The 23463-nt window shown below is 61.6% G+C and overlaps 1 protein-coding gene across 1 annotated transcript; it reads right to left on the bottom strand.

The window, feature by feature from the left end:
* Positions 1-1183: 1183 nt before the first annotated feature.
* On the bottom strand, positions 1184-19545 carry KCNQ4 (potassium voltage-gated channel subfamily Q member 4). Its single transcript, XM_039733579.1, has 14 exons — positions 19229-19545; positions 11019-11109; positions 9006-9132; positions 7613-7788; positions 7417-7542; positions 7210-7320; positions 7014-7109; positions 6549-6637; positions 5357-5512; positions 2858-3078; positions 2574-2676; positions 2356-2487; positions 2124-2259; positions 1184-1437 (listed from the first exon to the last, which is right to left on the bottom strand). The coding sequence occupies exons 1-14, from the start codon at positions 19543-19545 to the stop codon at positions 1219-1221; spliced, it is 2100 nt and encodes a 699-aa protein (XP_039589513.1). The 3' UTR covers positions 1184-1218.
* Between the last annotated feature and the right edge of the window lie 3918 nt (positions 19546-23463).

Genomic DNA, 23463 nt, shown 5'->3' with positions numbered 1-23463 from the left:
GGGACACCGGGGGAGGGACACTCCTTGGGGACAGCGCCTGTCCCCACAGCCCCTGCTCAGCTTCCTGGCTCCAGGGCCACCCTCGGGTGGAGATTTCCCCCCGGCCCTGAGCCCTCAGGGCCTCCAGGGCCCTCCTGGGCAGCACAGCCCAGCCCTGGGAGCTGGCAGGGGGTTGCTTATTGCCTATGGCCCCTCGGGTTGCTCTTCCCAGGGGTGTTGCATATTAAGACATTATTGCATAAATACATATATATATATATCTCTATATCTTCTATATATGTATTGCCCTGGGAGCATGCACGGGCAGGCAGAAGGCTCTGCTGTGCTTCTGGAGAGGTGCAGCCTGGGGAGGGGGGACAGTCCCCAGCTCCCCACACTGGGGACCCCGAGTGATGTGGGTAAAACCACCCTGGGTCGTGCCCCCACACCCCTGCACTGGCAGCAAGAGGGAGGTGGGACCTTGCATAGCTGGTGGTGGCCCCGGCTCAGCTCTGGGGGACCAGGCAGGATCTGTCCTGAGGGCTGGGGATGGGGTTCAACCCAAACCCCAGGGGATGGGGCCAGCCCAGAGCATCCCCACCACAGCTGGGGAGCACCCAGGACCCCGGAGCTGGGGAGGTGTCATCCTACAGAAACATCCCAGGAGCTCCCCAGGAACATCCCAGGAGCATCCCAGGAGCTCCCCAGGAACATCCCAGGAGCATCCCAGGAGCTACCCAGGAACATGCCAGGAGCTCCCCAGGAACATGCCCAGGAATATTCCAGGAACACCCCAGGAGCTCCCCAGGAGCATCCCCAGGAATATTCCAGGAGCACCCCAGGAACATCCCAGGAGTATTCCAGGAATGTCCCTGGAGCATCTCAGGAACATCCCAGAATCATCCCCAGGAGCATCCCAGAAATATCTCAGGCATATCCCAGGAGCGTCCCAGGAGCATCCCAGGAATTTCCCGGAACATCTCAGAAACATCCCAGGAACATCTCAGGAACATCCCAGGAACAGCCCAGGAATGTCCCAGGAGCCTGGGCTGGCCATGCCACAGTGCCACAGCCACCCCGCTGCAGCCGTGTCCCCTCAGAGGAAGACTCGGTTCAAGTAACACGGCGAGGGGACAGCGAGGGGACAGCGAGGGAACAGCGAGGGGACAGCGAGGGGACAGCACCACGCCACCCCAGCGCCCCATCCCGGCGGGCAGCGCCCATCCCGCTGCCTCCTGCTCAGTCCATGTTGGCGCTGGCCGACCTGGAGGAGCTGAGGGTCTGGGCGGAGGCGGAGATGTCCTCGTGCTCCGCGGGGCTGTGGTAGTCCGAGGTGCTGTCGGGCTCTCCGGGCGGCGCCCGGCCCGCGCCCAGGCTGAAGGAGTTGCTGGAGCCCTTGCGGAGGCACTGCGAGTAGAGGCCGAGCAGCAGGTCCAGCTTGTGCTCGATGGATTGCACCTGCAAGGGCAGCAGGGAGGGCTCAGCCGGGCCCACCCTCCCTGGAGGGGTCGCAGGGGGCTCAGCTGACCCTCCCAAGGGATGGTGACATTGCCGGGGTGTTGTAGTGTGTTTCTATACTTTGTAATGGTTTTGTATCCTCTTATTTTTCCCAAATGGTGTACCCTTTTTCGTACCCTCTCCCTCTATCTGTAATCATTCTCCTGGGTTGAGATCATCCCCAAATCCCCGCCCTGGCTCTCTGTCAGTCACTCAGCATCCCATCCCCTCTAGAACTTTCAGTCCAAGCCATCGAGTGATCAGTCCGAGGCCAGGGGTCAGCCCCCAAGTGCTGCCCCATACACTGTCCCAAATGTCCATTCCCTAAGTGTTCACCCCTGAAGTTTCTTTACTGGTCAGCAAATTTATCTACTTTTTGGTTCTCACCTCCCTTTAAAATGTAACCTTGGCACTCTGAGCAGGACACCCCCTGAGGTGTGGGAGCTCCCAGGAGCTCCGAATAAAACCTTGGATTAACCCCTGCCAGGAGTCAGCCCTTTCATCCTCTACCGATGTCTCCAGTGTCTCTTATTCTCCAAAGATGACTCGTTTAGCTGTCTTGGTACCCTCGGGGCAGGAGACAGTGTCCCCCCGCTGTCTGCCGGGGTTCCTGGGGGGCTGGGGATCCCGGGCTCTCCCCTCCTGACCTGCCGCTCCACCTTGACCACGCGTCCCATCATGCTGAGCTCGTCCAGCTCCGCCTCCAGCGCCGGCTTCTCGCCCTTCTCCCGAACCTTCTTGTCCGCGGGGAGCGCCCGGTCCCTGCCCACGATCTGGTCCACGCTGGCAGGGAGGGCAGGAAGGGACAGAGCCCATCCATCACTCCCGAGGGCTCGGGAATGCGGGAGGACCCCCAGGGTCACCTGCAGGGCACCTCACCGTGTCTGCAGGCTCTTGATCCTGCCCAGCATGTCCAGGTGTCCCGCCGAGTACTGCTCGATGACATCCTTGACATCGTAGGGACGCAAGGTCTCCTTGAACTTCCTCTTGGCCACCAGGAACTTCAGGATCCTGCAGGGACAGCCGGGCTGGAGGCAGGAACGGGGTGCCCGGGGGGCTCTGTGCCCGCTGGGGGACACGGGAGGGGACAGTCCCACCTGACAGCCCGGATGAGGGTCTTCACTGCCGGCATGATGTCCTCGAAGGTCAGGTCGCAGGGCGAGTTCCTCTCCTCGCCGCTGTCCTCCGGCGGGCAGTCGGCTGCGGGTGCCAAGAGCGGGGGGGGCCGGCATGATGTCCTCGAAGGTCAGGTCGCAGGGCGAGTTCCTCTCCTCGCCGCTGTCCTCCGGCGGGCAGTCGGCTGCCAAGAGCGGGGGGATGGCAGAGCCCGAGGTTTGTCCCCAACCCTGCATCGCCCCCCCAGTGTCCCCCAGGGGCTCACCCTCAGTCGGGGTGCGCGGCTTGAGCCTCAGGGATGCTCGGAAGCGGGTGCGGTCGTTGAAGCTCCAGCTTTTCTGCACCTTGCTGGGGCTGGAGGCCTCGGCCACGTCCTCGGGGCTGGGGGAGCGGTGCAGGGGCGGCCCCAGGTGCTGCTGCCGGCCGCGGCTGCCCTGGCGCTGCGAGCTGCTCAGCCGCATCCGCTCCTTGATGCTCATCTTGCTGCTGCGCGGGGACAGCGGCAGGGCGGCGTCAGGGCCGTGGGGACGGGGACAGGGAAGGGGTGGCCCCTGTTTGAAGCGGGGGTGGCCGTGCTGAGCTCACAGAGAGCGCCCGGCAGGTTCCTGCAGGGGCAGCTCTGCGGTTGCTCCTTTAATTCCCGTTTTTTGGTCGCAAGAGCAGAGAAAGGAGGTGGCAGACAGGGAGAGAGGGGACAGACAGGCGTGGCAGCAGGGGACACGCGGCAGAGCCACCTCTGAGCTGAGCAGAGCTCTGCTCCCGCTCCACCCCTGCTGGCACGGGGTGTCCAAACCCGGCCAAGCTCCTTCATCCTCCTCCTCCTCCTCCTCCTTCTCCAGGCTGCACCTCCCAATCCAGGCTCTGCTCCTGCCCTACCGCAGTTCTGCTCCCAAACCCAGCTGCAATTTCGGGCATTTTTTATGCAGGACCTACTCAAAACCCCCATATTTTGCATGATGAGAGACCCCAAACGCAGCTCAAGGGGACACACGGGGAAGGACCCTAAAGCCGGGGAGGGCACGGAGAGAATCCCACACCCCCTGCAGGACAGGATCCACGAAACCCCGGCGTTTGGGGACACTCCTGGATTTCCTCAGGCAGGGCAAGGCAGGGATAAAGGCAGGAATACAGGCAGGGATACAGGCAGGGATACAGGCAGGAATACAGGCAGGACAGGGATACAGGCAGGGATACAGGCAGGGTTCTGGCAGGAATAAAGGCAGGGTCCTGGCAGGGCACGGTGCTCACAGCCCTGCCCCGTGCTGGCAGCGGGGCTGCCACACATCCCACACATTCCCAGGCTGGGAAGGGCTGTGTCCCGGGAATCAGGCTGCAGCACACAGCTGGGATTTGTGGGATTTATGGGATTTATGGGATTTATCCAAGTGCTGGAGATGGCTGCCACCAGCCCGTGCTCATCCACATTACAACGGGGAAACTGAGGCAGTAAGGGACAGTGGGACAGCTCGGCCCAGGCCATGCACAGCCTCCCTGCCCTGCCCAGGGACCCCAATCCCGCCTCCACCCGCCGTGCCTCGCCCCCAGCCCTGTCCATGCCGCAGGCACGGGTGCATCCATGCATCCCGAGGCTCCCGGTGCCGCTCTCGGGGGGGACACGCTACCTCCGTCTCCACGTGCCCCACGTCTGCAAGAGCCTCCTCTTACCACTAAAGATGGGGCTGGAGGGGCAGGGCAGAGACACAGGAGAAAAGAGAATCAGCCGCGGGCCAGCGCCCGCCCGTGCCCGCGGTGCCCCCGCGGGTGCCACAGCTTGTGTAGGTCCTGCATAAACACCCGCGCTGCCTCGGCCCTGCCAGGAGGGTTTGGGGACAGTCCCCGAGCGCAGGGACCGTGGTGGCCCCGCCGGGCTCGGGGGCGGGCGTTACCTGAGGCGTAAACACCTGTGGGGCTGCGCGTCCTCCTCGTTCCAGCTTGGGGCACGGGGAGGGCGAGGGTGGAGGGATGGAGAGGAGGAGGAGGGTGAGCGGGACAGAGAGAGAGAGAAGGTGAGAGGAGGAGAGAGAGAAGATGAGATGTTATGAGAGGTGGGGGAGATGGGCGGGCTCAGGCCCCCGAGGGGGGTTCTGTCCTTCCCCTGCCAGCTCCTGCTTGGTCGCCGAGCCCAGGGAGGAGCTGCCCAAGCCCCGAACTCACCTGGGGGAGCAGGTCCCGCTCAGCCCCACACCTGCAGCCTCAGCCCTGCTGATGTGGCATCACGGGGGAAACTGAGGCACGAGGCCTTTCCCCACGTAACCCTGGCCCGATGTCCTGGGAGGTGACCAGCACTGGGATCTCCTCTTCAGGCAGAGGGGACAAGGGACACGGTGCAGAGCATCCAGCAGGGCAGCCTCGAGCCCTCCCTTCTCTCCTCCAGGGCTCCGGGAGCCCTTCCCAGCCCCAGGCTCTGGGATTTGCTCTTTCCCGAGCTCTGGAGCGCTCCATCCTGCCAGGCTGGCACCACTGCCCTTGCCAAGGGGTTTCCTGCCACTCTCAGCGAGCCTGTGCCACACCCCGGGGTCGCAGCCACGTGAAGAGGGCGGGAGGTGACCTCAGGCAGGTGCCAGAGCCCAGAGTGTCCCTGGGGTCAAACCTGCCCCTTCTGGAGCTGGGACGGAGCTGGAGCAGCACCAGGAGCAGCAGCAGGGGCAGGGACACCTTGGGGTGGTGGCACCTCAGGTGACAGTGACAGTGACATCTCAGGAGGGCACAGAGGGGCAGAGACAGAGCAGAGAGGAGGGAGAACACGGGGGCTGCCCCCTCCTACCTTTCCCCTGAGCACACAGCCAGGCTGAAGGTTTTCTGGGCAGGGGTGAAGCAGTGGTAGGGTGGTGGGGCTCTGTCAGGCCATTTTTTCACCTCTGAATTCCTAAATCCTCCGTTGCGGACCCGGTGCAAATGCTCAAATATAAGGACCAGCTCTCTGAGGTCAGGGTGAAATAAAAACGGGGAGAAATTAAAATTTCCAAAGCAAACTAAAGCAGCAAAGCGAGGCTGAGCAGCTCTGGGTTCTCCTGAATGCCAACCAAAGCAAAACCAGAGCAAAACAAAACAAAACAAAACAAAATCAGCATTTTTGTTCAAAAGATGGTTTCTTAATTGGGGACGATGAGGCTGGGGAAGGTCCTGGGACAGGATTGCACAGAAGGAAGGGTTGGACGTGCTGAGGGGGATGGAACAGGCGAGGACAAACCTGGGACAGGGTGGGGACACGGGGACCTGTCACCATCAGATCCTGGGCTCCAGCCAGAAGGGGAAAGCTCAGAGCCAGCAGGGATGGAATCTGGCTCTGTGTGAATTCCACCGCAGGGAACACGGCTCCTGGCACAGCAGAGCCCCCAGAGATTCCCAGGACTGGGGGTGATGCTCGGGAAGCTGGGGCTCGGGGCTGTGGCTGTTGAAAGCCCCACCTTTGGAAAAATTGAGTGGGACAGAGGGATGAATCTGTCACACGGCCAGAGCAGGGCAGGCAGGAGGACAGGGAGGCTCACAAGGATGTGGCAAACCCTCAGGATCTGAAAGAGAGGCCTGGAAACCTTTGGGAAGCCTTTGATCCACCCACAGTGGCAAAATCCCAGGGATCACAGCAGGGACACGCTGCAGGAAGGGGACAAGGGGCTCCCGCTGGATCCCCCCTGTCCAGCTGGGCCCACACCTGGAACCAGCTCCTGTCTGGCTGCAGCTCCACCACCACAACCGTGGGCTCCCCGAGGCACCACCCCGCTCCCTGCGGGGCTGGAGGAACGCTGTGGATGGAGTGAGAGGGGATGGGATGGGCGCTGTGAGGATGATGAGGGTGAAGGAGGCTCCTTCAGCAGACTCCCATCCTGGGAAGGCGTCGGCGCTGCTCGACCCCACCGAGCTCCTGGGGTTTCCACAAGGTCCCTCCTGGTTTCCCAGGGTTTCCATCCCCATGGGGACCCCCGGGAGCCGCCCAGCCCTCCTCCCCTCCCGCCTACCTGAAGGCGGGCAGGAGGCTGTCGTAGTAACACCACGTGGCCATCAGGTACCCCCGGCTGGCATCCGTGGAGTACAGGCGCCAGGCAGCCTGCAGGCAGCGAGATTCCCGGGAATCGGGATCCATCGGGATGGGAGAACCCCCCGGAGCCATCCATCCATCCATCCATCCATCCATCCATCCATCCATCCATCCATCATCCATCCATCCATCCATTCATCATCCATCCATCCAGCCATCCATCATCCATCCATCCATCCATCCATCATCCATCCATCCATCCATCCATCCATCCATCCATCATCCATCCATCATCCATCCATCCATCCATCCCCCACAGGAGACAGCGGCCAACCCGCAGGATGTCGGTGCTGGAGGTGGGGCCGGGAGCTTGGGTGGGCAGAGGAGGGGAGGGGACGGCAGAGCATTCCCGGGAAGGGCTGGGGGAGCTCGGGAGCTGCCTCACCTGGATCAGGTTGGCTGCCGGGGTCCGCCTCTTCTCAAAGTGCTTCTGCCGGTGCTGCTCCTGCACTTTGAGGGCGAAGCCGGAGCCCAGGATCCCCTGGGGACAGGAGGGGACAGGGCTGTGAGTGCCAGACCCCACACAGAGGTGGCTCTGCCCCTTTCCCCCCCCATTTTGAGCCTCTCCTGGCCCCACTCACGGCGGGCAGGGCGAAGAAGGAGATGCCGAGCAGGGCGAATCCGGCCGCCAGCATCCGGCCCAGCCACGTCTGCGGCGCTTTGTCCCCGTAGCCGATGGTGGTCAGGGTCACCTGCCCGGGGGCACAGCAGCGGGGGGCCTGCAGGGCGCTCCCCCAGCACGGCCCCGTCCCCTCCTGCCCCCGGGGGGCCGCGGGGGCCGAGCTTACCGTGCCCCACCACAGGGAATCGGCGTAGGTGGCGAACTGGACGTTGGCGTCCTTCTCGGCCAGGTAGACGAGGAAGGAGGCGAAGATGAGCACGAGGAAGCCGATGTACCAGGCGGTGATGAGCTCCTGCGGGGCACGGCGGCTCAGAGGCGCTCGGGGGCGCGCCCGGGGGATGCCCCCGGGTGGTTTTTCTCACCTTGCTGTGGGCGTAGACGACGGAGCCCAGCAGCTTCCAGGTGCCGCCGCGGCGGTCCATGCGCACCATGCGCAGGATCTGCAGGAAGCGCATGCTGCGCAGCGCCGACGTGGCGAAGATGTTGCCCTGCGTGCCCGCGGCGATGACGGCCACCGAGGCGATGAAGACGATGAAGTCTGAGGGGACAGAGAGGCTCAGGGGGTGGCGTGGGTCACCCCGAATTCCGCCCGTAAAAATCGACGATAAAACCCCCCGCAAAGTTGTGGCGTTGTACTAATGTGTTGTGTTATTAATTTATTATTGTGTTAGCTGGTAAAGGGTTTGAGCGTGAGTCCTATGAGGAGCAGGGGGTTGTTTAGCTTGGAAAAAGGAGGCTCAGGGGTGATCTTAGCACTCTACCTCACTGCCTGAAAGAAGGGGTGAGGACACAGGAGTCCGTCTCTTCTCCTAGGAAACCAGTGAAGGAACAAGGGGAAATGGACTCAACTGCACCAGGGAAGGTTCAGGTTGGATATTAGAAAAAATTTCTTCACTGAAAGAGTGGTCAAGCATTGGAACAACCTTATATATGATATTGTTTTCTCCATGTACATATTCTTCCCCTAGAAACTTTCCAAAATATCTTGCTTTTACTGAATATAAAATTTGAAAAAAACTTCAAAGCTTTCAAAGTTCCAGTAAAGGAAACCGTTGGGCTCTAAATAATTGTATTTACCACGAATTTTTAGATGACATTATGTGTATTCCACCAACTGAAGATATTGACTCAAACACACATTGAAGGACATACTTAAGTCTGTGCAGACCCCGAGGTGTGGCAGCAGCTCTCTGACCACAGAGAAAAACACAACTTTCCCTGTCCATCGTCCTGGGAAAGGCTGTGAGAAGCTCAGAGAAAAGAATGAGAAACAATTCTCTTCTTCACTTGCTGCACCCGGTGTTGCGCACGTGTGGAATGTGTTATGGAGATTTGTTTACCAGAGGGTGATTTCTTAATTTCTTAATGATGTTCAGATTCAAGGACCAATTAGGTCAAATCTGTATCGGACTGTGTGTAAGGGTGATGGGTTTCTCAATAAGTACAGTATATTAAAGTGATTAATCAGCCTTCTGAGAATCATGGAGTCAATGCTAATCATGACACACGGTTCTGTCTTTGTCCCTGATCTCTTCAGCATGCTTTGGAATAAACCTCACTGGAACACATCACGCAAAGACCCTTCCTGTCCTTCCTCCGCTGAGCCATCCATGGCACGTGCACGGACTTGAAATGGCTGCTCTGGTGCCGTGACACTGAACATCTTCTGAAGGAGACACCTCCAAGAAGCTTGCAGGGTTTCTACCAGCCTGCTACGCCGCAGCAGAGGGAGCTGCTGGCCGTGCCAGCCCGTACCTATCACGCAGAAGGGTTTCCTGGCGAAGCGGAAGCGCCCGCGCCAGCCGCGGTAGCGGCAGCAGCAGCCGGCGGCCCAGACGCGGACGATGTACTCCATGCCGAACACCACGATCATCACGAATTCCTAACAGGGGAAAAAGGAAAAAGGAGGAGGCTCAGATTTTGGCCTTCATATGGATGATGTGCTCCATGCCGAACACCACGATCATCACGAATTCCTAATGGGGGAAAAAGGAAAAAAGAGGAGGCTCAGATTTCGGCCCGTACATGGAGTATGTACTCCATGCCGAACACCACGATCATCACGAATTCCTAACAGGGGAAAAGGAAAAAAGAGAGTGGGCTCAGATTTTGGCCTGCACGTGGGTGATGTACTCCATGCCGAACACCGCGATCATCACAAATTCCTGCCGGGGAAAAGAGGGAAAAAGAGGGGGCTCAGATTTCAGCCTGCATGCGGATGATGTTCTCCATGCTGAACACCACGATCATCACAAATTCCTGCCTGGAGAAAAGAGGGAAAAGAGGGGGCTCAGATTTCGGCCCACACGCGGACGATGTACTCCATGCTGAGCACCACGATCATCACAACTTCCTGATGGGAGAAAGAGGGAAAAAGAGGAGGCTCAGATTTTGGCCCGCACGTGGATTATGAACTCTATGCCGAACACCACGATCATCACGAATTCCTAACAGGGGAAAAAGGAAAAAAGAGGGGGCTCAGATTTTGGCCTTCACATGGATGATGTGCTCCATGCCGAACACCGCGATCATCACAAATTCCTGCCGGGGGAAAAAAGAGGGGGCTCAGATTTCGGCCTGCACATGGACGATGTTCTCCATGCCGAGCACCACGATCATCACGAATTCCTGCCGGGGAAAGAGATAAAAAGAGGGTAGGGGCTCAGATTTGAGGGGGACAAAGTGAATCGGGCTGAGCGCGGCACGGGGTGGCCCCAGCAAGGCTGGAGGAGCCAGCCCGGGGGATGAGGGCGGCGAGACGGAGCCGCCGGGGCTGTGAGGGAGTATGCTAAGCACCACGATCATCACAACTTCCTGATGGGAGAAAGAGGGAAAAAGAGGAGGCTCAGATTTTGGCCCGCACGTGGATTATGAACTCTATGCCGAACACCACGATCATCACGAATTCCTAACAGGGGAAAAAGGAAAAAAGAGGGGGCTCAGATTTCGGCCCGTACATGGATGATGTTCTCCATGCCGAGCACCATGATCATCACAAATTCCTGCCGGAGGAAAAGAGGAAAAAAGAGGGGCTCAGATTTCGGCCTGCACATGGATGATGTGCTCCATGCCGAACACCGCGATCATCACAAATTCCTAACAGGGGAAAAAAGGAAAAAAGAGGGGCTCAGATTTCGGCCCGCACATGGATGATGTACTCCATGCTGAGCATCACGATCATCACGAATTCCTGCTGGGGAAAGAGATAAAAAGAGGGTAGGGGCTCAGATTTGAGGGGGACAAAGTGAATCGGGCTGAGCGTGGCGCGGGGTGGCCCCAGCAAGGCTGGAGGAGCCAGCCCGGGGGATGAGGGCGGCGAGACGGAGCCGCCGGGGCTGTGAGGGAGTCGCTGCTCTCCTCCTCGCCCCGAGCTGGGTCCTTTTCCTCCACTGTCAGCATTGTCCTCCTACCTCTCGCACAAACAAGCCCCCGTTCTGCTTACTCGCAGGAAAGTCACAAGGACCTTCCCAATTTAGTCTCCGTCACTCGGGAGAAGTCCCTGCGTCAGCTCTTTCTGACAGTTTGGGGGAAAGTTGCCTTTTTTAGCCCCTCGTGCCTTGCCTGTTCCAGCGGTTGGCGCGCGGAGGGACAATGGTGGGATGGGCCACCCTGAGCCCTGGTGACACCCACGGCCAGGCCACCCCGGAGGTGCCGTGGGACCACCAGTGGCTGGTGGCGAGGTCACAGGGGCTCTGCCCGCGATCGTGCCCGGTTCTTTCAGGATGTAAAGTGGGGAGAGGAAGTCCGAGCAGCTCCTGCATCACTCACCAGGATGAAGAGGCACTCGTTGGCCAGCTTCTGGTGCTCCTGGATGGTGGAGAAGACCGACAGCACCAGGCAGCTGAAGACGAGGAGGAATCTGGAAGGACAAAGTGTCAGTGGGGACACAGGGACGGCCAGGGGACCCCACCCCTCACCCACAGCCTGAACCCCCCAGTCAAGAGCTCCCCACTGGGGACACGTTTTGCCTCTAGATGGTGGCATGGAGCCTTTGGGCAGCCCAGGAGCTGCCACGGGGCTCGGTGCCAGCTCTGCCGCAGCCCTGCAGCTTCTTAATTAAAGGCAGGGAGGGACACGGGGGGTCCAGCACTGTGGAGGGCTCTGGTGCTGCAGGAAGGGGACCAGAGCTCCTCAGGACTGTCCCCAGCATCACTGGCACTGTGGGGACCTGCCAGCAGCACCTGGGAAGTGCCAACCCAGGGGAAAAGTCCCCAGGAACAGCTCTGAGGCTGCTCCTCCCCGAGCGCTGGGCTCAGGCACGAGGGGCTTTGGCCCATTTAAAATAAGGAGGGGAATTAAAAAAAAAAAAAAAAGAAAAGAGAAAGAAAAAAAGAAAGTCGACTCTGAAGCTGAAGCAAACGAAACCTCCAAAAATACATTTTTTTCCCCTGATCCAGCGATTCTAAAAATGGAAAGCGGAGGGCTTGTGCCACAGGGCCACGTGACACAAAGGGCCACTCACTGCTCCAGGGTGGCACTGGGGACCACGGGCACACCACGCTGGGTGGCACTGGCACGGCCTGGCTGAGCCCTGGTGGCCCTGGCACCTTGTCCTCGAGCTGGTGGCACCCAGCTCAGCCCCATGGCTGTGTTCTCATGGTGACGATGCCCGGGGGCCACCAGCGGTGGATGAAACCTCCCCAAAACCATAATGAACACCTGCTGGGGAAGGTGAAATCTCTTTAATTAATCCAGGGGGTGTGGGGGGCTCAGCCCCTGCTCAGGAGGACATTTCCATCTCTTTGTGTTGGTGATTTTTGGGCAGAACCAGCTCCTGGGCCATCAGAAGGGTGAATCCTGTCCCAGCTGTCCCAGTGCCACTGGGAAGGCACCAGGGGCACAGCAGAGAGGGGCTGGCACTGTGTCCCTCAGTGGGAGCACCCAGGAACCCTCCCCACTGACCCCACAGCCCCCAGGGGCTCTCAACCCAGCCCTGGCATGAGGAGGATGAGGGTGGCACAGCCTGAAGGGGACAGCTGGGTCCTTTTCCCCAAAATGCTGCTGGAGGTGGGACCGACAGCAAAATAATCCTTGGGAATGGGAGAAGGGCTGGATGCAGAGCAGGGAGGAGGCAGAGCTGGAGCCAGGAAGGGGCCAGGGGTGTCACAGCCGTGTCACCACCCTGTCCTCACTGCGCTGCTGCTGTCCCAGGCTCTCCCCTCCCGCAAGGCAGAAGGTTGGAGCCAGCTCCTTCTCCCTCTGAATTATTAATTGGGTTTTTTTTCCCCCAGCACAGCAGTTCTGGAGTGAAACCCCGCAGGGAACAGCGTGGCACGGGCAGAGGGTGCCAGGCTCTGGGCTGAGGAGCAACCAGGGCCCAGGGCAGAGCTCGAGCCTTCGTGCATCATCAGCAATAAAAGATTATCCAAGCAGGATTTAGCAGGCAATTACACGGGCAGCGAAGCACAAAGCAGAGGAGAAGGCAGAAATCTCCCAGCCTGCAGAGATTTGTGTCCCTCGCCTCATCCAGCGAGCAGGGAGGGGGTCCCCATGCCTGGGACTTTGCTGTGGGTGGCCCTGGCTCTGGAGCACCACGGTGATGGAAACGCTGCGGGGTGGGGAAAGCTCCCAGGCAGCATCCCGCAGGATTTGGGGAAGGATACAGGCATGAGAGGTGCCACGGGGCTGGCTGGGAAAGGAACTTTCTGGGAACACATCACCTGCTAGGAATTAGCTTGCAAAGCCCGGGCAAACGCCCCGTCCCGGCTGCCGGCAGCGCTTAAGCGGCTTAGGGCAGGGTCAGATGCCTGGAGGCAGCGAGGGGAGCCAGGAACCAGCATCCCCCACCCCTCCCGGGCAGGAATTCCGCTCTCAGCCGCCCTACCAAGCACCCGGGGGGGTTTTACATCCTCAGCCCTCCATCAAACCCCGCTGGCGACCGGCGGTGCCAGGATCCCGTCCCAGTTTGATGCTCTTCCCACCCTCCAAGAGGAGCTGGAAAACCGAGGAATGCTGGCAGGGAATGGGGAGGGGGCAGGGAGAGGGGGCCAGGACCTGCAGGGCTGCCCCATCCCTGAGGCTGAGCTGGTGTTTCACCCCTCCCAAATAAAATTCCCATCTCCAGCCCCTTTCCCAGCCCATGGACACAGGGACAGGACCCGGCAGGAGCAGAGCCCGGCCCCAGCAGCAATGAAACCTCCCCAAAACAATAATGAAAACCCGGCGGGGAAGGCGAGATCTCCTCAATTAATCTTCATTAGGGTGGGCCTTGCCATCTGCTGCCGCCCGAGCCGGCCCAGGAACAGGTGAGCCGGGAAAGCTGCTGAGCTCAGGGGAAGCAGGGCCAAGTCGGCCTCCCAGGGCGGGCAGGCGGGCACCAGTTGGCCCCCAGTGCCCCCCAAACACCCCTGGGCAAAGGGGCTGCACGCCAAAACAGCCTGGGACAAGCTGGGAGAACGGGATCCTCGGAGCTCATGGGGTGGGATGGGGATCCAGACCTGCCAGGATTCATCCCTGAACCCCTGGGGCTGGCACAGGGGTGACACAGGCCCTGGCAGGGCTGTCCTGCTCCCTGCTGTGCCCAAACCTCCGGGACTGGCATGGGGGTGACATCCTGGCATGGCTATCCCTATTCCACTTTGCCCTTGCCCCATGACTGGCATGGGGGTGACACCAGCCATGGCAGGATTGTCCTTGTCCCCACTTTCCCAAACCCCCGGGGCTGGCACAGGGGTGACACTTTGGCAATGCTGTCCCAGGCCCATTTTGCCCTTGCCCTGGCACTGGCACAGGGGTGAAACCCTGGCATGCCTGACCTGGTCCCACTTTACCCTTGCCCCAGGGCTGGCACAGGGGTGACACTCTGCTGTCCTGCTCCCTGCTGTGCCCAAACCTCCGGGACTGGCATGGGGGTGACATCCTGGCATGGCTATCCCTATTCCACTTTGCCCTTGCCCCATGACTGGCATGGGGGTGACACCAGCCATGGCAGGATTGTCCTTGTCCCCACTTTCCCAAACCCCCGGGGCTGGCACAGGGGTGACACTTTGGCAATGCTGTCCCAGGCCCATTTTGCCCTTGCCCTGGCACTGGCACAGGGGTGACACCCTGGCAGGGCTGTCCCGGTCCCACTTTGCCCTCGCCCCCCGGGGTTGGCACAGAAAACTGAGCCCAAGGCAAACACCACCCGAGAACAAACAGCTCAGCCGTGGGATGAGCGAGCAAACCAACCCTGGGAGGGCACGGATCCCTTCCCTGGCAGCATCACAGCAACCTGGGCCGTACCCTCCAGCTGTGCCACCGCTGCAAATCCAGCATTTGGACCAAAACTGCCCCAGCGGGGATGGGGATGGCGTTTCACCCTGCCCGCTCCCCAGGCCGCCAGGTTCAGCTCGGTCTGCAGCTGTACAAACAGCTCGTGCCATAAATCCCCGCCGCTCGGCCCCGCGGCCCTTCAGGAGAGGGGATATAAATAACCGGGCTGTGGCCGCCCTGTTTGCGCCCGTAACCATGGCACGGAGCGTCCCACGCCGCCCAGAAGAGAAGCAGAAAAGCTCCCAGTGTTCCCCCACGGAGCCAGGAGCGGGCAGGGGCACAGCAAAGGCTGGCACACGCTGCCAGCAGGAGGGGGCTGCTGCCAGAGCCCTGCAGCCCCAGCACCGGGTGTGCCCCTGGGGAAGGCTGGGAGCAGAGCTGGGCTGTGCAGCCTCTCCCCCAGCCCATGGCAGCGCCCACAGGGTGACATCCCACAGAGGGTGCGAGCCCGTGGTTGTAAAATCGTGGTGTTTTGGGAGGAAAATCTTGCTGGTGGCATCACCTGGCACCCCCGTGGCACCCGGCGCCCCGCGGGGAGCACGGTCACAAGGCTCCTGCGGCCGTGCCAAGGCGCTCACACGGAGCAGCCGGGATAGTTTTGCTCTTGGATCATCTGGCAAGGAGCGGGCTGGAGGGGGGGAAGGAAGCAGAGTGTTTTCTGAGGCACCCCAGCAGAGAGATCGGGGCTGTCACCCTCATCCGCAGGGATGGGGACATTTGGGGCACAAGGGTGTGAGTGGCCCCAAACTGGGACCCTCAAAGAGTGGAGGGGAGGTTTGGGATCGCTGCTGGGGGGGGACTAAGAATCAAAAGCTCTCCAGCATCACCCCTGCACCCCACTGGGGCACCCAAACTGGCACCTCCTGCACCGGCCTGGGGGGTCCAGAGAGAGCAGGAAAAGGGAAAAAGGAAAAAAAAAACAGAAGGAAAAATCAATGCCCCGTTTCATGTTGCGCCGAAGTCGCTTAATTTTATGCCCTGGTGACACCACATGGGGCTGGGGAAAGTGCTGTGCCGGCTCCTCCTGCCGCTGGCACTGCCCCTGAAGCAGCTCCCGTTTCAGCCCCAGGCAAGGTGGCCCTGGGGGCAGAGCCCGGGCTCGAAGGGCACAGCCTCCAGTCCCCCTGGCTGTGGCCATGCCACCAGCCCAGCTGGGGGACAGCGAGCTAAAAGCCTTCAACGAGCTAAATTCAAAGAGGTGGAAGGGTTGAGAGTTAAACTCAAGAGTTTAAGAGAGGTTGAAGAGTTAAATTCAAGAGGATTTTCCAAGCAGGCGGAGGGGACTCAGCGCTGAGCAGGGCTGGGAGGATTTCCTGCAATCCATGCCAGGCTGCAGGCCCAGGAACTGCCCCGGGGGTGTTGGCAAGGGCTGGGCACTGGCCATGGTGGCGCTGCCAGCAGGGCAGGGGGTGTTTTCTGGATCTGCAAGCAGTGCTGGAGGGATGTGACACGGTCGGGGGTGACAGCCCCATCCTGCCCTCCACACCCGGCTGGAACAGCTGCCAGGCACAGGGATGCTCCGGGAGCTGCCACCACCCTGCTCCCTGGCCAGAGGGGGACACATCCCAGTGCCACCATCCCAACCCAGCCGGGATTTCCCACTGGAGGCCAATCCAGAGCAGGGACAGCCCGTGCCTGGCATCCCTCACCCAGTGCCAGGCTTGCCCTGCCACCCTGCCGGGAGCTGCCACCTCTGTGTCCCCACCAAACACCCAGCAGGGACAAGGCTCCCATGCGTCCCCTCAGGGAAATTCCTCTCCCAGGTGGGAAATAAACCCCAAGAGCAGCGCAGGGAGCCGGGCCTGGCACGGGCGACGCTGCTCCAGGCGGGGGATTGCGGCTGCTCCTGGTGCTGCTGGCTCAGGCTCCCCTCATTTGCTCCAGGTGAAGCTGTTCTGGATGGAAGTGCTCCTCCAGGGCCGGAAAAGTGCTGAGCCGAGCTGCTGCTGCACCCAGCCGCCGTTTCATAACCACCGGCACCGGCAGACCCCGCGAGCCGCTGGGAATTTGGGGGGCTGGCGGGTGGGCAGGGACAGGCCGCAATGGGAAGAGCTGGAATTGGGCACCTGGAAAGCCGCGTGGAGCAGCTCCAGGCTGCAGAACCCCCCTGGCAGGGCAGCCCCTGCCCGCGGGCACGCAGCCGTGCCCGTGCCAAGCCCGCAGCGGCTTTGCCGGGAGCAGGGAAGAGCCTTCCTGCCCGCTGACGAGGAGGAGATTGGAAAAAGGAAGTTCTTATGTTGCCTCCTGGCTCTAAAGCCGCTGGCTTAACGCTCTGGGCTCCCTCCCGGATTTGCTCCGTAAGCTCCGGGGCTGGGAATTCTCATTCCAAGCGGGCGAGGCACGGCTTGGCGAGGCCGGCCAGCGCCTCTCTTCATGGCCAGCGCGGGGCTGGAGGGGCTGGGGACACCTCGGAGCCTCGGGTGTCACCTGCACGGGCTCCCCTGTCCTCACCACCCCCTTCCCGGAGCATGGGGGGCTTTGGGGACATCCATCAGACCCCAAAAGTGGCTCCAAGCCCTCCCAGCCCCTCCGGGCAGAGCTGCTGCAGAAATGATTCAGTCACCCAACCACTGAGCCCAGAGCAGGTGCCGGGATAAGATTTGGGATCAATTCGCCGACAGAAAGAGACTGAAGTCGGTCAATAAACGCTCCGCGGCTCCGGGGGGGAAGCGCGTCACTTCTCAGCGGGTATTTCCATTTTAGCAGTTTTCAGCCCTGCCTCGGAGCCAGCCTGCTCGGGAGAGGCAGCGCAGGGGACCCGTTTGTGTCACCTCGGGCCGGGGGCTCCGTCCCCTCCCCTGCCTCGGGGAGGGGAAGGGGAGGGGGGTAACACCTTCCTCCTCTTTTGTTAAAACCCAGGGATTGCGGCACACAAATCATCCCCGACAACTTCAGAGCCGCTGCAACAGCTTCGCAGCTCCCATCTGCTGCGAGAGAGAGAGAGAGGAAAAAAAAAACCCAACAAAAAACTTGGAAGGAGCCAGAAATGAGCAGCATTACGGGAGAGGCTTCACAGAACAGATGTCCGCACCTTGCACCCACTGCGGAGTCTTCCCACAGGATTCGGGGGGTCCCTGGCAGGACTCTGCCCTGCAGCTGCCTCAGCCCTAAAATTAAGCGAGCGAGTGAACAAAAAGCCTCCCCAGCAAAGGCTGGAGACGTTTGGCTGCTGCTGCCGGCGGCTGCACATCTTGTGGAACAAAGCCCAGCACCCAGGAGCTGCGGGCCAGGCACGCTGGGGTGGCAGGGGAGGGGCTGGGGGGGCTTGGGGGGGCTCTGCAAATGGGGCCGCTCCTGCCAGGTGGTTGTTTTTGGGGTAAAACAGGTTCAAACTGGTGGAGGACGCTCAGGGATGGGTGTCCCAGCTGGGAGATGAGCAGGGGCACAGCTCTCCCACATCCTATGGGTGTGCACGCCGTCCATCCCGGCTGCCTCGCCGGGCGGGGGCTTTGGCTGCCTTTCCCTGCTGGAGAAGCTCTTCCCAGGGTGGGATTTTCCACGCAGGGATTCAGGCTGTGGGAGTCCGCAGGGGAGGTGCGGTTACAAATGGGCCCCGGGCTCGTGTCCCGGCTCCCCGGGGAGCTCAGGTGCCCTTTCCTCCAGTGACAAATTCCTGCTGCCAGCTCGATGTGCTAACTTAGGCAAGACCCATTTTCCTGCCTCTTAACGAGCTCCGGCTCCCGCACCCCAGAAACGACGCAGCCCCGCGGCACCGCTCCAGGTGAGAGGCGAGGAGGCAAAATTTTGGCTCGTGCCCTCGCAGAAGGTCCGTGCCCACACCTGGCACACGCCAGGCAAAGAGGGAAAACACGTCCTGCCCCACGGCTGCAGTGATGTCCCGGCAGTGCCACCGGGTCCCGGCTTGGGACAAGCCCCATGTTGGAGCCCCCTCTGTCCCTGCAGCCTCCAGGGGTGTTGGGGACCCCCCAGCTCCCTGAGGCAACAAACCCGAGGGGGTGAAGCTGCTCTGAGCCCTGAGCTGAGCCCGCTCGCCAGGAGCCGTGGGATGCTCGGATCCAGCGAGGGAAGCTGGAGCAGGGCTTAGGCGAACACCCGGAGCGGGGAAAGGAGCAGGTGCGCTCCCGGGAGCTCCCTCCGGGCCCGGAGAGGGATTCCCGGCGTTGGGGATGGACAGCGACCCGGGAACGGGCGCAGCTCTCGGGGTCCAGCAGGGACAAACCCCCCGAGCTGTCCCCATGCCAGCCGGACACGGCTCTGGGGTGGCACTCCCGCCTTGTCCCGGCACTGCTACAGGTACAGCACAGCAGAGGGTCCCCGGTCCCGCCCAGAGCTGTCACCCCCGCGGGTCCCCTGCCTTTGAGGGTCCCCCCACGCTCAGAGACCCCGGCCAGGGACAGCGGCAGAGCGGGACGGTGACATGGTGCCACCGGGAAGGGGCTCTGGGTCATCCCGGAGACTGAGTGCCACCCCCGGGACGCGCTCAGCTCCTCGCCCCGGACCCCCGAAGAGTGACAGATCCCGGAACCGGGACCGGGACCGGGACCAGGACCAGGACCGGCTCCGGCGGCAGCAGCGGCACCGGCGCGTCCCCCCCTCCGAACACAGTGCAGAAACTTCCCGGTGGATCTCGGGGGGGCTCGCTGGGAGCCCCGCGGCTCTCCCGGTACCCCCGGTGCTCCTTCACCGGCAGCGCCCGCCCCGTTCCCTGCCGGGCAGCCCTGCGGGTGGGGGTCCCCGCGGCCCCCCCGGTGCCCGCTACTCACATGAAGACGTGGTAGATGAACGCCCAGCCGCGGGGCCGCTCCAGCACGTTGTACAGGCAGTTCTGCAGGCGGCGGCGGCAGCACCGCGGGGCCCCGGCGGGGCGGGGGGCGGCCCCGGGGCGGCCGGCCCGGCCCGCCCCGCCGTACCTGGCCCCCGCCCCCGGGGCTCCGCGGGACGGGCGGGCGGGCAGCGCCGTGCGGGCTGCAGGGGATGGGGCGGTGGGCGGGCTGCTGTCACCGCCCGTGGGGACGGGGAGAGTGCTGGGGCATCCCGGCTGCGTCCCGCAGCTCATCCCAAACTGCGCCCTGCGCCGCATCCAGAACCGAGCCGCATCCCAGACCGCATCCCAGCCTCACCCCGCACCGCATCCCAAAAGGAATCGCGTCCCGAGCCACGTCACTGCATCCCAAACTGCATCCCAAGCTGCATCCCAAACTGCACCCCAAACTGGATCTCAAACTGCATCCCAAACTGCATCCCAGGCTGCATCCCAAACTGGATCTCAAACTGGATCCCAAACTGGATCTCAAACTGCATCCCAAACTGGATCCCACTGCACAGGCCAAACAGAGGGAGTGGAGCATCCTGGAGCGAGAGTGAGCCTCCCAATCCCCACGGGATGGAGCATCCCTGGAGCAAATGGAGCATCGCTGGAGGAACTGGAGCATCCCTGGAGGAGATGGAGCACCCCATCCCCTCCCATCCTCGCAGACTCAACCTCGAGCCGGGCTCCAAGTGTTTCCCAAATGCAGCCCTTTGCTCTTCCACCTCAACCTGCCACCAACACAGCGGGGAACTGAGGCGGGGACTGGGAATTCCCTTCCCCAGCTGGATCCCAGCTGGATCCCTGTGCTCTCGCACCTTTGGAGAGTCCGAGTGCCCCCACCCCACCCCTCCAGCTTCTCCCGGAGCCGGGATGAAGTTCAGGGCTTTGGCAGTGAATTATTTAGTGGCAGTCAGAGATCCTGGCACAGCGCGGGGCCCTCGTGAGCACTGCGGGATTTGGGAGGTCTCGGGAATCACGCACAATAAATGGACAATTTTATTTACTTGGAGGAAATGGTGCTGTCAAACCCACAACCCCCCTCCAAGGATGCCACAAAAGCCCCACGCAGACGGGATAAGAGCCGTGGAGGCTGAAATGCTGGAAATGCAAACGAAATTCTCCCCTAACTCCTGCATCCCCCCCAAAAAGTGCTTCCCAGAGCATCCCCCCAGCTCGTCTGGCCCCTCTCCAGCGGGAGCGCCCTGACCTTCATCCCGCTGCCTCTGGAGCAGCACATTCCCCTCGCTGGAGGTTTAGGTTTCACCTGGGATTGATTGAAACCTCGGGGCTGCGGAGGGGGCAGGGTTGAGGTGACCTGGGAAGGACTGGGTTGTTCGAGGGGCAGGTGGGAATTGGGTTATTCCTGGGGCTGGGGGTCACCGCAGGTGCCATTCTCACCTCATCACCTGCCCAGATCCCGGGAATCTCCATCGATCTGGGAGCTGGGAGGTTTTGGGATGGAGCCAGGCATTCTGAATCAACATGGCACCAACCCATCTGTCAGATGGGTGGAGGTTTTGGGAAGGCATCCCAGGATTTGCTGATTTTACCCCACACCTGCCCGGCTTCGGGGGGGTCCCACAGAGCCACTCGCGTCCCCAGCCCTGATGAGACTTTAAAGAGGATTCCAGAGGCCGGGAATGGCGAGGGGGAGGCCTCAGTGCTTGGAGCCTGCTGCCCTCTCGGGATTGCAGCTCGAGTTCCTGGCACGGAGCGGCGGCCAGGATTTGCATCCACAGGATTTCCAGTAAGTTTTGCAGGCTTGGAATGCAGCTGCAGGGCTGCGGGGCTGGGGACAGCGGCCGTGGCACCAGGGACAGCCGGGACCCCTCACCGGGGCACAGGGACAGGGGCAAAGCCCCAGTTCGGCTCCCTGGGTGGGGGATACCGGGGGGACATCGTGGAGGGGGGGATTCATCCAACCCTTGTGAGCCTGACTGGAGCGACTGGGATGGGCAGAGCTGGGGACAGCGGCCTCGGAGGTGCCAGGGGTGGCATTGTCGCGGTGGGGGCAGTGCTGGTGACAGCGGGGACAGCGGTGACAGCGGCGCGGGGAGCGCTGTGCAGTACCTGCTCCAGCCGGAGGCTTGGCCTCATCCCAGAGCAATTAACTCCTGGCACCGGCGCTGGGACCAGCCAGAGCCTGGGACAGCCCGGGCTCCTGCGGGATGGGAACCCCTGGGCGGGGGGCTGGGGCTGCTCTGCCACAAAGCCACCCCACAGCGCGGTCCCCGAGCTGTCCCCGAGCTGGGAGCGACTCCAGCGGCACCGCCCGGAGCTCGGGCACAGCCTCGGGGAGCAGCAGCGAGCGGGACGGGGCCGGAGGCGAGGAAGGAAGGAAGGATGAGGATGAGGATGCCGGGAGCTCCCGGGCTCGCCAGCGCCGGGACAGTTCCCGGCCAAAGCCCTCCCGTCGTGCCAGGTCCTGCGGAGATGGAGCAGAGCGGAGAGGCAGAGCTGATCCCCGAGGGAACGGGACCTTGGTGGCGCTGGCTGCCGGTGGTGGCTCCAGAGCCCTCACCAGGAGCCCTCCCCCTGCTCCAGAGCCCCTCGGGGACCCTGAACCCACAGCGGCAGCGAGCTTTCCTTGGAAAAGGGTGGCCGCGGGTGGCAGCAAGGGACAGCAGCCCTGGAGGGGACAGCAGCCCTGGAGGGGACAGTTGTCAGCAGCCCAGCCCGCAGCAAACCGAGCGTGGCAGTGCCCGAGTGCCGGCGGCCGGTGCCGAGCTCATCGCCCCGAGGAGAAACGGGATCTCCACCCGCTCCTTGGCAGGGAAGCGCTGCCTCCTCCTCCTCTTCCTCCGCCTCCTCCTCCTCAGCTTCATCCCCGGTCCCTGGGGGTGTGACCAGCTCTGTTTCTGTCGCATTTGCCCTGTAGAGAGGTGGCACTCGCTGGGTCACACACAGAAGGGCCGATGTCCCCCCCGGGTGCCACCGCGCTGCAGGGACACGTGTTCGCCTCTGTGTCATCGCACGCCGCCCAATTTGTCACCGCGGTCCCCTGGGCAGATCAAAGGAAGCCGTGAGTCCTTGCAGGGCAGGTCTGGCTCCTGTCAGTGCCCGCGGTTCCAGTCCCTGTGACAAACGATGCTGGCTGTCCCCAAGGCACCCATCCTGTCCCAGTCTCCTCTGGGAGGGCAGGCAAAGCTTTAGCTCTGTTATCACCTAAATAAAAAAATAACTTTTGCCCCATTAAGGTTTATTTCAATATTTGAACCCACATCTTGTATATGCGAATGAGGTTAATTAAATACACACTCTCTCATCCATGATTATTACTGAGATCCGTGTCCGAGGAGAAGATTCCATTCTGAAGCTGCTTCTGTGCCTTCAATAAACCCTATTTTTGTGCATCTGATGGACAAGGTTTTTATTGAACATGACCACGTTTTCTCTGCCTAATTCGACACAATCAGGAATTAAAATAATCAGCCCGGCCACCCCCAGCCCCTCTGATTCCTCAGAACTCAACAGGGCTCACTTCCAGCCAAATTTCATTCACTTCATGCAACAGCTGGAAGCTCCCTTGGGGAGCAGCATCTCCCTCCCGTTTTCTGTCCTTTTAAGAGATTTATTCCCATTCAGATTTAACCAATTTCCAGCAAACCCGACTGCTGTGGGTAAAGAGCTTTTCCCCAGCGGCCGCGGGCTGATAAAGGCGAGCAGCGCCTGTTCCCCTCCCCAGCTCTGCCTTCCAGGTCTCCCTCCACCCCCACAAGCGGATTCCCAGCTCTCCAAACCCCAGGGATGCTTTTCCAGAGGTGTTCGGGGGGCACAGGAGGTCACTCGTCCCCTCTGGCTGCGGGGAGGGCGGTGGGGATCAGCTCTTGGGATCGGAGATCCAAACCCCATCCCGGCTCTCCCATCCCGCTCCAGCCTGGAGCAGAGACAGGGATGCAGAGGCTTGGAGAAGGGACCTCCGGGCCCCCAAATCCAGGAAAAGGGACTCCCAAGCTCACAATTTCAGGGAAAGGGACTTCCGAGATAGCAGATTCCAGGGAAGGGATCTCCGAGCCCCCATCCCGCCCCTCCCATCCCACTCCAGCCCTTCCCGCGGCAGCTTGGAGCAGAGACAGGGATGCAGATGCCGGGAGAAGGAACCTCTGAGCCCTCAAATTCCAGGAAAGAAACTTCTGAGTCCCCAATTCCAGGGAAAGGGACCTCCAAGCCCCCAGTTCCAAGGAAAGA

This window comes from Passer montanus, unplaced genomic scaffold, assembly GCF_014805655.1.
Source record: "Passer montanus isolate IOZ18808 unplaced genomic scaffold, ASM1480565v1 scaffold89, whole genome shotgun sequence".
Lineage (NCBI taxonomy): Eukaryota > Metazoa > Chordata > Aves > Passeriformes > Passeridae > Passer > Passer montanus.
The sequence above is the reverse complement of the archived record's forward strand: the minus strand, read 5'-3'. Positions and strand labels throughout refer to the sequence as shown.

Bases quoted from the DNA above. Each gene is read 5' to 3' on its own strand.
- KCNQ4 (XM_039733579.1), bottom strand. From the start codon at position 19,545: ATGCGGCGCAGGGCGCAGTTTGGGATGAGCTGCGGGACGCAGCCGGGA. The intron at 9,133-11,018 runs GTGAGTGATGCA...TTCCCCTGTTAG, and splicing joins ACGAGTGCCTCTTCATCCTG to GAATTCGTGATGATCGTGGT. The intron at 5,513-6,548 runs GTAGGCGGGAGG...CCCTGACCTCAG, and splicing joins AGCCTCCTGCCCGCCTTCAG to AGAGCTGGTCCTTATATTTG.